The sequence below is a fragment of the Acromyrmex echinatior genome, chromosome 14 (genome assembly GCF_024713525.1).
Source record: "Acromyrmex echinatior isolate Ae372 chromosome 14, ASM2471352v2, whole genome shotgun sequence".
Classification (NCBI taxonomy): Eukaryota; Metazoa; Arthropoda; class Insecta; order Hymenoptera; family Formicidae; genus Acromyrmex; species Acromyrmex echinatior.
The window spans coordinates 3000102-3014255 of record NC_141865.1 but is presented as its reverse complement, the minus strand read 5'-3'; the positions used below and the strand labels follow the sequence as shown (position 1 = coordinate 3014255).

At 31.3% G+C, this 14154-nt stretch overlaps 1 protein-coding gene across 7 annotated transcripts; it reads left to right on the top strand.

Moving 5' to 3' along the window:
- The first annotated feature begins 84 nt into the window (after positions 1 to 84).
- Usp16-45 (ubiquitin specific protease 16/45) lies at positions 85 to 12527 on the top strand. Of its 7 annotated transcripts, none has more exons than XM_087413646.1 (14): positions 85 to 294; positions 2001 to 2174; positions 2538 to 2674; positions 2757 to 2944; positions 4802 to 4958; positions 5139 to 5306; positions 6781 to 7002; positions 8886 to 9148; positions 9272 to 9504; positions 9663 to 10158; positions 10491 to 10782; positions 10942 to 11211; positions 11594 to 11778; positions 12165 to 12527. In XM_087413646.1, the coding sequence occupies exons 2-14, from the start codon at positions 2090 to 2092 to the stop codon at positions 12235 to 12237; spliced, it is 2769 nt and encodes a 922-aa protein (XP_087269772.1). In that variant the 5' UTR covers positions 85 to 294; positions 2001 to 2089; the 3' UTR covers positions 12238 to 12527. The 7 variants fall into 7 exon arrangements, with proteins under 7 accessions (XP_087269772.1, XP_087269771.1, XP_087269769.1 ...); XM_087413645.1 differs by lacking the exon at positions 85 to 294 and adding an exon at positions 440 to 457; XM_087413643.1 differs by lacking the exon at positions 85 to 294 and adding an exon at positions 564 to 718.
- The last annotated feature ends 1627 nt before the right edge of the window (positions 12528 to 14154 follow it).

The following is a 14154-nucleotide window of genomic DNA, read 5'->3' as shown; positions in this document are numbered from 1 at the left end:
TCCGCATCTGTGTCAAAAAATTTGTCCGATGTCATCGAATTTCTCGCTTATTAGCAATACAATTCATTAATTCATAATAGAAGATGCCTTTGAGAATTAATCGGGCGCGAATTATCGCTTGCAAAGCAAAAATCAATGCAACCCAGAAAGCGGATTACGGCGTAGGAAAGGAGTGCCGTAGGACGGCGTAGGCGACACGGCCTCTATAATCGCAATTGCTGCGTATTCAGTGTTGCAAGTGGGGAATGCGCTTTTTACGCATGTGCGGCAGATCGATGCAGATCGTGCACATATGTACGGGTGATCCTACGCTGTGTTTCAAAATTCAATCTACAATTTATTGTACATCACGTATACTGTACATTTTTCAGCACTGGCAGTAAATTTTGATCGTTTAAAAATCATTTCATCCTTGTTTGTCAAATGTGGAACGAAGACAAATGATGTTCATGAGTGTGTCAGTATGAATAGGACCACAGCCTTGAAACGCAGTCTATTTTTTTTTTTTTTAGCTGAGAAGTGTATAGGAGTTGTTCTTTGCACAATGCGAGAGAATAGTGACTATATTTACGGTTACATGGGATTCATTTAGGCCCAGTTTCACAACTCATGGTCAACTTTTAACCAAGATTTAACTTAAAATAATATTTAATTAATCATGAGTTGTAAAACTAGGTCTTAAATGAGCTCCATGTAACCGTCAGTTAACTTAACCGAGGTTAGTAAAAGAGACCTTTAATAACATCCGTAGTTATGAAACAGGCCAATCAGAGTCGTTCCATTCTTCCGAGGAACAGTTATGATTGGCCAATTTCATAACTGCGGATGTTATTAATCTCGATTAAGCGTGCCATGTAACAGAGCTCTAGATAACAATAGAAGTAACACAGGAATCTATTAGAAATCACATTCATGCATTCTAGTACGGTTTTTGATAGAGATCATTCCTGTCTTCTCAACCTTTACCTTATTATTTAATTATTGTATCATTTGTTATTATTTGCGATAATTTCATAAAATTTTCAGATAGTTATTACACATATTTGTGGCATATGAGAAATAATCATAGATGAAAAGAGCATTTTGATTCATGAGTATGTGGAAACGTATAACCGATTATTCGTTGATAATTTTTTAATAATAATTTTTTAATCCATGGTATCTTTCAAATAAAGGATCAATCCTCAAAATTTCTTTTCTTTATATTTTCTTTTTAAATTTGTACATTCATTAATGCATACATACAGCTGCTATTAATCTGTCGTAGTTTCGCTTTATTTTTGTTGTTCACAATCGCATGAACTTGACTAATACAGTTCTCGATATATGACATTTTGGACTTTATAGTACTTAATACATTAATTAATACAATTAATGGCCTAGTTTCCACCGAGGATTTATCCAAATCGGAATGTAAAAACCAACCAACTACAGTCAGAGCATTCTCCTGTTCGACTGTAAGGACCATTTCACACACTTGCATAGTCATATAAACATATACATAAAGAAAATCATCCAATCGTATTTTACGTTTGCTTTATGATAGGAATGTGATTGGATAATTTTCTTTATGCATATGATTATGCGGCTATGCAAATTTGTGTGGAATGCCCTTAGTCCGGATCTACAATAAGTGCGAGAAGAATAATTGTAATTCGTTTATTCTTTATGGCTTAAGGCTTAAAGGTGCGTTTTCACGTTCGACGCTTATTATCGTAAGAAATTAACCAACTACAGTCGAATGCGGGAAGAATAATTGTAATTCGTTTATTCTTTATGACTTAAGGCTTAAAGGTGCCTTTTCATGCAGACGCTCGACGCTTATTTTCGGCGTCAAAATAAGTCATGTGATAGAAATTGACGAATATCAAGCGTCAATTTTGATCACGTGACTTATTTCAAGATGCTGAAAATGAGTGTCGAGCGTCGGCATGAAAAGGCACCTTTAAGTAGAACGCAGCCCAGTTTCCACATGGTTTTTTTGTGCACGCAAACGTCAGGTCACAATAAGGGTTTAACTGACGAGGTGATCTGGAGCGGGGAACACGGACGCGTGCACGACGAGAACGTTCACGAGTAGCGCGGCGAGATGAGTAAAAAGCGGAATAGGCAACCGGACGCGAATCCCGACGTCAGTGAAGCCTCTACAGAGTCTTGTGAGGAGACGAGCTCAGGTTAGAAACGCGTGCCTTCCACAGTTCCTGATCTAAGATAATATCTTCGAAATCATCTTAGATTACCGAGCTTCTTTATTTTTTTAATTTTTTATTTTTCGCTCCGGTTTCTCTAATCCCTAAGGATATATCTTTGAATTCTCAAAATAGAATTAGTAGCCAATCAAGCAGCTTAAAAAATAAGCAACACAAAGCAATATAAATTTAGAAATTTCAAAGTCGAGAGATTTAACATTCGAATACTTAATTTAAAAACAAATTTTATAATTTAACACATTCAAAATGTCTATTTATAAAATCTTTAAAAAGACATTTAAGTTGAACTTATATTTTATTATAAGAGTAATATTAATTGACTGTTAGTAGGTGCAAAATGTCCGCATATAGCAAAGGCCATTAACCTGAACAAAGTAAAAAAAAATCTAAAAAAGACTGGTATATTAAGCAAATGTTCCATGTGCAAAAAACTGGAGATGGATCTTAAGACAACAAAGGAGATTGTAAATATGATATGATATTTTAAACACAATTATTTGATTGAAACGATATTAAAATCTAACGTAAAATTATTTAAATTTGCAGTGTGATATTTCAAAGCCCCTGTGGATTTGCTTGCAATGTGGAGAACAAGGCTGTAATAAAGAGGAAAAGCAACATGCCTTTGAGCATTATAGGAAGCCTCATAGTGACTGCCATTGCATGGTAACAGATTCTCACCATTGGAAAGTTTGGTGCTATCAGTGTGAAATTGAAGTTCATCCTAACAGTAGGTGAGCTAAGTGATAAACTGTTTTAATTAATATTAGGTGTAGAAATAAATTATCCAATATTTTTTATGAAATTCAATATTTATTGTCCACGTACACTACGTCAAACGTTTCTGGATACCATCAAATTAGTAATTCAATAGAATATCCAGCAATCTTTGAATGTCCTTGAATTCTAGAATTATCCTGGAATTTAACTTTAATTTATATCTTGAAAAATTCCTGAAATACCTGTACAATTTCAGGACTGACCTGGAATTTTTGTTATTCTTTTATTTAAAAAAATTGAATCATGAAAAAAGAAAGAAATAAGAAATATTTCTTGCTTATGTACAAGAATTATGTTGGTAATGATGAATTTTATGATCATTGTAGATGAAGCTTTAAAAGCAAGTACGTACATTGAAAATTAGACTGATAACTTAATGAAACGTCAATTAATTAATAAATTTATGTAGTGATGTTTGTGATATGTTAATAAAAAGAAAAGTTGTGTTTGGATATAAACACTTTCTTAAAGACAAGTTATTAATAAAAAATTTGAATTTGAATTTAATGTCTATAATTATAAAATCGTTTGTGTTGAATGTTCATTTATTATTGATAATGAAATAATATTGTTCCAAATTTATTTGCGTTTTAATTAATTTGTCTTGGAATTCTAAAATTTTAATATAAAAAGACATATTATATTTGCGCGAATAAATGAAAATCAACTGATGAAGATTAATTGATTTGAAAAAAACCAAGATTTTTATCTGGAATGCCCTAGAATTATTCTTAAATTGATTAGCCAGATATCAGGATATCCTGCTTCAATATCTACATTAAGTGAAATAGACGTTTAACTGTAAAACATTTAAAACAAATTTATCTATTTTAATAAAAATGAAATATAGTTATTTTGTTTGTCAAACTTCTCATAAAAAAACTACCTTTTACTAATAAAACATGTTTAGTCAATCGTGATATTCTTTCTACAAATTTCTTCAACTTTTGAAGAATAATTATTTCTAAATTGTTAATGAATAATTTATTGCTAGCAAAGACTAATCTTTCTATCGTGCTGAAATCTATGGTCGGTATTCATAGTTGATTTTTATATTTAAGATTTAAGTATAATTTCGAGATATAAGTCACATTATTTGAAATAAGAACAGACTATGAATGATATTTACAGAAATTTTTCTGTTATATGTGACCGTAGTCTCGACCGACGGTCGCACAACTTCGTCGCTTTTCTATTATCGCATTTTGACAATCAATGATTTTAATCTGATATTCTAAGTCGGTAGCTGCTTGCTGATCATGAATTCTCTCTTAAATACATAAGTTGGGCGCTAGGGTGAGCATACCGCTCTTTGTTACTCCTCTAAATCTTGAATAATTATTCTCAATATTTCTTTAATGCGACGGACAGCCGAGTATATTTATGAGTATACTACTCGGCTAGTTAATATATTTAAAAAATGTCATATCATCATACGATCAATCAATATATGAAAACTGTAACATATGGATCAACCGATGAATTTTTTTTAGTATATTAACTAGTTATAGGATAGAAAGATTTGAGAACCTCTCTGTTTTACAGTCAGTCAACAGCTTTGTCATATGACACATGAAATATTAACTTATGAATACCAGCCTGAACGGTTGAGGAAAATATTGAAAAATAATATGATAGAAAAATAATAGAAAAAAATAGATTATTTCATATAATTGAAGTATGCCTGTATGTTTCAACTTTAAATATAAAATTTTATAAAAAATAATTATTTATATTAATTATTTGCATACACTTAATAAAAAGCATGTTTATGTTTATAAATGTATATATTTATTTATTTTGTTTTTCAGGAAAAAACTCCTAGAAACTGTAGAATTTATCAAAAAATATGTTAATATACCACAAATATCTCAATCGAAAATGCCAGTGATTCAGTGCCAAAAAGAGACGATAATCGACGTACAGGAAAAAGAACATAAAATATTGAATAATCTTCCTAAAGTCGGGGTATGTGAATTATACGTCCTTTTTTGTATAATTTAATTTGCTCTTTAAGTTGCTCTTCTTAATCTCTTTTTCCATGATTTTACAATTTCTTTTTTAATATATAACGCAATAATGGAGATAAATTGTATAATATTAAAAATATTTATTTTAATTAAGGAATTTTTTAATTATGCATTATAGGGCTTAGCAAATCTAGGAAATACGTGTTTCTTCAATGCTGTACTTCAATGTCTAGCGCAAACACCTTACTTGGTGAAAGTGTTAGATGACCTACGTATACCTGGGCAGAAATTTGTTTTACCAGGTGGAAAGCACAAACCTATCGATGCTGAGGAGGAAGTGGAGTTGGTATGTATATCTTTCATCAAAATTGTCTTTTATTATCTCAAGATCTTTGTGGGATGCTGGCTTGTTTAATTACAACAGTTGCCTGTTAAGCAAAAGATCCAGATTTGCTTCTTAGATTTATCATTCTGCATATGTGATACTAGCAATTTTTCTGTGGGAAGAAACAATTTCACTACAGCAGTAATAGTGTCGAAAATGTAAATTAATCTCAAGATAACTAGAAATAAACAAATTGTGATACTGCGTCATTCCTTGGAAGACGAGAAACCTCTAAACGAACATCAATACACGACTATGCTGATATTGTTTATATTCTTTGTCTCAATCAAAGTTGAATCTAGGTAGTTTAAAATTCTTGTCTTCGTTTTTCTTATGGTATTAGAAAATATGATCATATTACTCTTTTTCTGGATGAACAAACATCTTTCAATGTTTCATTTGTTGTTTAACCTACAATATTCTCCGTACTAATATCTATAGATATTTTTGTGGATTAATATGTTTTAATACAGATTCTCATTTAGGTTCTCTTTCAAATATTCGCTAGCAACTCTCATGTCCCACTCATCACATGTCAAAATTTCAAAATGCCTTCTCATATATTGCAGTAACATTTTTTAATACTCTTCCACCAGCTTTACACTCTGAATTAAATCTGTCTAAATTTCGTTCAGGGATAACTAGATTCATTATTATAAAAAGTTGATATGATACTATTATAATTTTTATATGATCTACTAATAGCTAATTAAAACACACACACACACACACACACACACACACACACACGTTGTGTCATGTCATAATAGCAAAGCTTTATGTTTAATTTACGATTAATTACTTTGAGCTATGTAATATATTTGTCATTGTTTTTTTTTGTACTGGAACTAAATCAACTGCACCTAATTCAACTACAATTTGTTTATATTATGTTATAATCTTTGTTACAAATACTTGCATACATAAAGCTCAAATTATTATTAGCTATACATTTGTGTTTTGTAAACTTAGGTAATTTATATTCAGGTATGACTTCGAATCAGCTGTTTAGCTGTTGCCTCGTCTATTGTGCACAACTGGTCTGATATCATGTATTATATTTTTGATGTATTAACTTCTGTGTTATCACTGCACTCAATAAAGTTGTTGTTGTTATTATTATTATTATTATTGTTGTTAATATATGAAGCAATATGATTTACAAAAAAAAACGAATATTTATTGAATACAAGTAAAATAAGCCGAGAAATAATAAATTCATTATTAAGTGAATTATTTGAATTTATATTTGATAAACTGACAAAGTCAAATTTAATCATCTAATCAATTAAATTGACAAAATAAGAAGATATGTCAATGTTGTTAAAGATTTATATAAGAAAAATATATCAATATCGTTAGAGATATAAGAAATAACTGAAATTTTGCATTTTTTTCGTCAAATAGCTAATTATTTACTTTATTTGTTTTACAGCCACCAATCGAGGGGACCTTAGAGCGATGGGGCAGTTTCACATCAATTCTCTGTGAAACTCTGTCAAAAATGCAAAACACGAACGGCCATCAAACTTATACTCCTTTGAATCTTCTCTGTAAGCTCAGGAAAAAGACTACGCAATGTGTGGATGGAGGGCAGCACGATTCACATGAGTTTCTTCGACACTTATTGGAAATAGTTCGAAATGAAGATCTCCGAGTAAGTAAAAAAGTGCTCTTAATAAAAAAATAATATATCTATAATATATCTCTAAAAATAAATATATCTTTCGATATATTTTGATATTTCGATAGAAACTCTGAATATTTATAAATCTTCCTAGTATTGTATTCTTACAATATTTAATGATTCAATATGTGTTAAATGTAAACACATCGTTATGAAATTTATCATTATTCATTACAAATAAAATAAGTTTTTGCAAAACATTCAAACAATCTATTTTATCATTTTTGGAAGCTTGTAAATAAACTTTCTTTCATAAATGTATGGACTTTCAAAATGATAAGTACATAGGTTTTAAATATATCCAGCCAAAATTTGCCATTTTTAGATTAAAAAACTTAAAATAACAGGACTCTTAATGTTCAAAATACGACAACATGATAAAAGACTAATAAGAGTCAGAAAGTATCCATTATTCATCCATTAGTCAAAAATAGAGTAAAAAAATCTCCATTATTATCTCCATTATCGTTTAACATAAGTATAATTGAAAATAGATATAACAAACAAGAACTGCAGAAAATAAGAAAATTAAAACGCTACAGAATACAATACTAAATACAATACATGTTTCAATCTTATATTTAGGCTCTCTTCAGATGTACAAAAAATTCCGCAGTAAAAATTATTATTTAAAGATTAAGAAAGCGACTATTTCGTTACATAATTAGATGAGTTAAGACAGAGAAAATTGTTCGTCAAGCGATTGGTTAATCAATTGCGAAAATTTCTTATTGTTCTAGTGAGAACATAAAGAAACATAAAAGCGTTTTATATATATATATAAAAGAATTATCAAACTAAAAATTTTTAAAACAAATATAATACGTCTCTCTGGTAAAAACTCACCTCAGAGTCCGACAATTGAGAAAATCCATGTTAATATTTAAAAAAATTGTCAAATTTTGTCAAAAGAAGTAAAAAATTAATATCACAATTGTAAGTGTATAACGTCCAATATATAAAATAAAGAATAAAGAAAATCGTACAACTGTTATGTTTCACTAGAACAACGAGAAATTTTCGCAATCCGTCAACCAATCGCTTGACGAGCAATTTTACGTTTCTCTGTCTTAACACTCATTTAATTATGTAATGAAACAATTGCTTTCTTAATCTTCGAATAATAATTTTTACTGCATCGGAATTTTTTGTACATCTGAAGAGGGCTTAAATATAAGGTCGAAACATGTATTGTACTTAGTATTGTATTCTGTAGCGTTAAAATTTTCTAATTTTCTACAGTTCTTGTTTGTTATCTATTTTCAATTATACTTATGTTTATAAACTTATGTTTTATATTAAACGAATAATGGAGATTTTTTATATTTTCTGACTCTTATTATTTTATATCATGTTGTCATACTTTGTCATTTTTATTTCCTCCTTTTTTTCTGTTCATGAAAACCATTCTTATTTTTTAATGACCACAGAGAGTATATAATATATTAAAGAAATGAAAGAAAACTCTTATATTAAAATATAACATTAAACAGTCTTAATAATCGGTCTTAATAATCATTTATTATTCTTATACATTATAATAAGATTTTACTTCGTTCAGATATTAATGTGCTACAATAAAGATCCCATTACACTAACTTACATAAAATTCCATAATTGTCGTTTTTTGTTAGATTTAATATTTAGATTTATACATATATTCTCTATAGAACTTTATATTATATTTATATCATATACTGCAGATAGATTTTTTTATTTTAGAAAATGCACAGGAAATCAATATTTTAAAAGCAATGTTAGATTTAGTGTTAAAACGAGTTCTTAATTTGTGTATTCAATATGATGTAATGATGAATCTTCAAAGTAAATTAAAATTGTATATTGCTCTGCAGAGATACCAGAGCATAATTCTAAAGGAGGTTGGCCTGAGCGGAAAAACAAAGCCGGATTGTGTGGAAAAGAGCCTGAAATCTCGCGTGAAGTTCTATGGCAATCAGGCCAGTACGAGGCTGTTAGGACCAGAAGTAGTATTTCGCGGCGTGTTAGTATCTACTCTAGAGTGCCTGGATTGTCATCATTCGTCGCAACGCACCGAGCCGTTTCTAGACTTGAGTCTACCCGTCACTGCGGATAAGCCACAGCCTCCACTCTTAAAGTAAAGAAAAAAACTTATTTATTTTCTTTAGGTTACAATAATTAATTTTATTAAAATAGTATATGATAATTTTGATATATAGAAGATTTTACTAAAATAGTATATGATAATTTTGATATATAGAAGAAAGAATAACGAATTTGAGGATGCTTTTGATATGATGAACATTCAACAACACGATTGTCAGACGGAGATTTGGAAATCGGAGGATACGCCATGGAAGCAGTTGAAGAAGGAGAAAAAGGCAGCGAGGAAAAACCGAAAAAATAAAAGGCACGAGAATTATAACAATTCTAACGCGTTAATGGATCTAAATAATCCCGCGGAAGAAAACAATGATAATGTTTTGAAATCAGGTATAGCTTTTTTTCTCTTGCCGTAGATATAGAGAAGCTATTTATTAACAATTCGGATCTTTCTTATGCGCTATACAAATGTTCCAAAAGGAAAACACTTTCTCATTTTCAAAATTCATCTTCTAAACAAAGTTATATAAACATTTTTTTATTTTTAGAAGAGAGCGATGCCGACGTAGAAGACAATATTGAAATGGATAATTCTCATCCGGAGATTGGAGAGTCTGGTTATAGCTCTGAGAAAGCATCCGCTGTCACCAGTCCTGTATCTCCTGCTGACCATCATCATCATCATCATCATCCAAATAACGATTTTAATAGCACAATCAGTCCTGAGGACAGTAATCTGGACAACAGTAATTTGGACGCACCACAAGTTAGACATCTAGTGAACATTAATGCGTTAACTAGTCCTAGTCCAACCGATGTGTCGATGACGGACTTGACTCAAATCAGGATGCCATTCGAGAAGACTGACAGGAACATCGGTACCATCAGCTCCGAGAACGAAGTATTGGCCACGGCATTGATCAGCTCCATAATCGTGAACTCTGACGTTATAAGTCCTGAGATACCCACTGCAAGCTTAAGTAGCTCTGCTGCTTCTAAGGGGAGTCCCACTAGTCCTGTCAATAATGAAAAAATTGCGGAAAGGTCAGATATTCAAATGTTCAAACATTTACAATTTTTAAATTTTGAATGTTTTTTTCCAACTTCTTGAAAGCTTAAGCTTAAATTTGCTTCTTGAACATTGATTTTTGCGATTCTTAAATGCACATAGGCGATAAAAAAAATGTTAAACATTGTATTTTCGAAAACCTTTTTAGATATTTGAAAGGAGGATGTTAAGTTAGGGTTGTTTTTCGGCAGTAGCCATTTAATATGATGTGTAATTTGTACATCTATAATAAAAAATCTTTTTCATTTTTGGTCGAAAAACGGTGCTAACTACATTCTCCTTTGAATTAAGTGTGGTATTTTCTCAGATTGGATGGTGTTGAGACATGGATGGCTACTACTTTATCGAGATATGGTAGAAGGAAATATAACGGAACTTCGAACGGAGATCCCGAAGAACAAGATGTATATAACGAGCTTGGTGACATAGTGACGGGAATGTCTAGGCTGGGAATCACCGGGCATCAATCACCTGGCAGGTACACAACCAAGGAGGGTGAATGTTCCGTGGAATCATGCTTGAATCAATTCACCGCGCTAGAACTAATGACGGGAAGTAACAAAGTCGTATGCGAGGCATGCACAGCTCGTGAGAAGAAGGTAACTCAAAAAGAAAAGAAAGTGATCCTTCTCAAGATCTCTAAAGAAACTTGGTACATTCGAGAAATATGTGAGAACTGTTATAACATTTTCTTTTTTGTCTCCTTATATAAGTGAGAATAATACCATTTCATTTTCACTTTTCTTTTTTTTTCTCAGACTCAGGAAGGTTCGTCGAAGATGGTATGCACTTCGAGTACAAAGCAATACCTCATTTCTCAAGTACCTCCGATATTAATATTGCATTTGAAAAGATTTCAAACGCAGAGAATTGGTTTTCGAAAGGTTTTCAAACATGTGTCATTCCCGATATTATTGGATTTGGCACCAGTTTGCACAGATCGCAAAAAATCTCGACTTTATGCACTTTATGGGGTTGTCGAGCACAGTGGAACTGTTCATGGTGGTCATTATGTTGCTTATGTCAAGGTAGATTATATTCAGATTTTGAAACACTTTCGCATTTTAACACGGGATATTTGAGATTTTATAAAAAGATAAGATAATGAACTTATTTCTCAAAAAATATAAATAAGCATATGCATTGAAAATAACTTTAAATAAAAATACGCTAGAATCTCATATTTATATGAATTTATCTTTTTATTTATATGATTATATTGAAAGAATTTATTAAAGTTGTTGCAATCATATTGCAATAAAAACTAAAAAGTCAAAGAAAAAGTACAAAAATATTAGATGCTTCCACTACTTCTGATGATCTTTCTTTGTAAAAAAATATGTGATTGTGACATAATAAATTTGAAAAATTATTGTTACTGATTAAATTCTTATTTTATGTTCCTATTAGACGAGACTGCCGCTATCACCAGATGATCTTCGATGGAAGTTTCTTCCAAAAGATAAAGATTCTAATTCTATTAATTCGAATAATGAGTCGAATAGTTTAGATTCAGATGAGGAAGAAGCATCAGCGAAAGGTATATCCATTGTGGAACCACCACCTGGGAAATGGTATTATGTATCAGATTCTCGGTAAGATCCTTGCTATTATAACATATTTACCAGAAAACACAAAAAAAGATATATAAATATAACAAAATTAATATCATGAACTACAGGAGATTATAAAATTAATTTCAGAAATTGCTCTTTTGTTTAGAAAATTAAACGTAATTTTCTAAACACAAATCTCAAATTCATAAAAAAAATTGATGTTGCATGCAATATATTGCTTCTTGTCATGAGATATAGTAAAAATCAATATAGTAAATGTTACACTTGTTTGCTAATTTATTTCATATGTAATATGAAGTAATTACTAGTATAATTATTACACTATTTGTTTCATCACTATTTGACATTTATTGTAATTTTTTATATCTATTCTGTTTATTCTACATTTATTGTATCTATTCTAGGGTATCAGAGGTAGATGAAAATACAGTGTTACAAAGTCAAGCGTATCTTTTATTCTACGAGAGGATTCTCTGATTCGATAAAATGAAGCAGAATGTGAACGAAGGTCGATGTAGTTCACATTTTCAATGTTTGTCGAAAGAAAAAAAACAGACTTATAATGAATTTATTAATTATATAATTATTAGTATAACGCGCGTTATCGGATGTACGATGTAAGTAACTGATTATGTACACACATTGCAAGAAATCTGTAATCTATTAGAAATATTGAAAATTTGGTTCTTGTGAAAAGTTGTTTTTTACAGTCGATTAGCAATAGATAGCGAGAATTATTAATAAAAAACTTGGAAACTTTCATAAAACGTTGAAGTGGATGCTGACAGCCGAACTCGATAGTATCAGGTGGAATTAATAAGGTCATCGACGAGATATTGTTATAAAGATGGTCGGCGCTTATGGAAATTTGCGTGCCTGTTAAAATTTAAGTGATTAAGACTCAGTTCCACTTTTTGATAAATTTTACCTGTGAGATAAATCTGGTAATCCGCGCATGTGATTGGGTAATCTTGCTACTTATCCAACAGGTAAAATTTACAAAAGATGGAACAACCGACCAATTCAAAAATTGGAAAGAGACAATGAATAAGTTGAACCTCGGTTAAGACTTAGGATGAAATCACACGGTGCGGAAAACGACTGCAGAATAGAGAATACGTCATAGAAGCAACCAATTAGTGTTATTCTGCGTTATTCTACGTTATTCCGAATAGCGCTAAGTGATTGTTTCAATGACGCATTCTCTATTCCGCAGCTCTTTTTCGCATCGTGTGATTTCACCCTTAATCGTGAGTTGAACTGGGCCTTATGCTGGGATAGGTCATTAGAAATGATGTAATATTATTTCCGCCGCGCGGCAAAAGTTGGATTGAGTTCAACTTTCATCGCGCGGTGAAAATGATATATCTATTACTTCCGAGCAAGTTGATTAGTTATCGCGCCAACTTCCGTCGCGCGGCAAGCGTTGCGTTATGTGTGCAAGATCATTACTCTGCTTTCTTTTCTGCGATTGTGATTAGTCTCGCTATTCCGTTTCGCTATGAATTTCCGCTCCATAGAACATCAGTCTAGCATAAACATCACATAAAGCCGCTAAACCAATGAACATCTTATTTAAATCAATATGGCGACATTATACTAGATGCTCATTGGTCCAGCAATCTTATGCTTATGCTCTGTTATGCATTTCATGTGTGAAGCCCTTAAAGCGAGGAACACAAACTCTTGCATAATGCATAACATGTAATGCATAAGAAAATAAACTAATTAAAGTCCTCCTTTTCCTTGCTTTCCATGAACTAAAGAACTTCTGATTGAATTTCTTATGCTTTATATGTTATACGTTATGCAAGAGTCTGTATTCCGTGCTTAGGGCCATTCCACACAACTTGCATAGTCGCATAAACATGTGCGTAAAGAAAATCATTCAATCGTATTTTATGTTTGTTTTTATGACAGAAATGTGATTGGATAATTTTCTTTATGCATACGATTATGCGGCTATGCAAGTTTGTGTGGAATGGCTCTTAAGTTGGAATCAGATTACGTATTGAAGAATGAAAGATTGAAGTTTGACCAATTAGAATAAAAAGAGCCAAAACTTCTTTGTTCTCATTGATGAAATTTCAATCTTTAATCTTTAATCTCAATCTTTAATGCGTAATCTGATTCCGGTTTTAAATGTAGTCACAAACTTGCATAGCCGTATAAACGTATGCATAAAATTATTGAATATATTTTTAAGGGAAGATATTGGGTCATCTAAAAAGTATCCGCGGTTTTTTGTCACTAGATGTGTTGACCATCAACACCATCTAGTGACAAAAAACCGCGGATACTTTTTAGATGACCTAATAATACGATCAGAATAGCGATCATGAATTTTTCTTTAGAGAGACTTAGGTCCTTAGGGCCGGTTGTTCCAGTCTGATT

Bases quoted from the DNA above. Each gene is read 5' to 3' on its own strand.
- Usp16-45 (XM_087413646.1), top strand. From the start codon at position 2,090: ATGAGTAAAAAGCGGAATAGGCAACCGGACGCGAATCCCGACGTCAGT. The intron at 2,675-2,756 runs GTAAATATGATA...TTAAATTTGCAG, and splicing joins TTAAGACAACAAAGGAGATT to TGTGATATTTCAAAGCCCCT. The intron at 5,307-6,780 runs GTATGTATATCT...TTTGTTTTACAG, and splicing joins CTGAGGAGGAAGTGGAGTTG to CCACCAATCGAGGGGACCTT.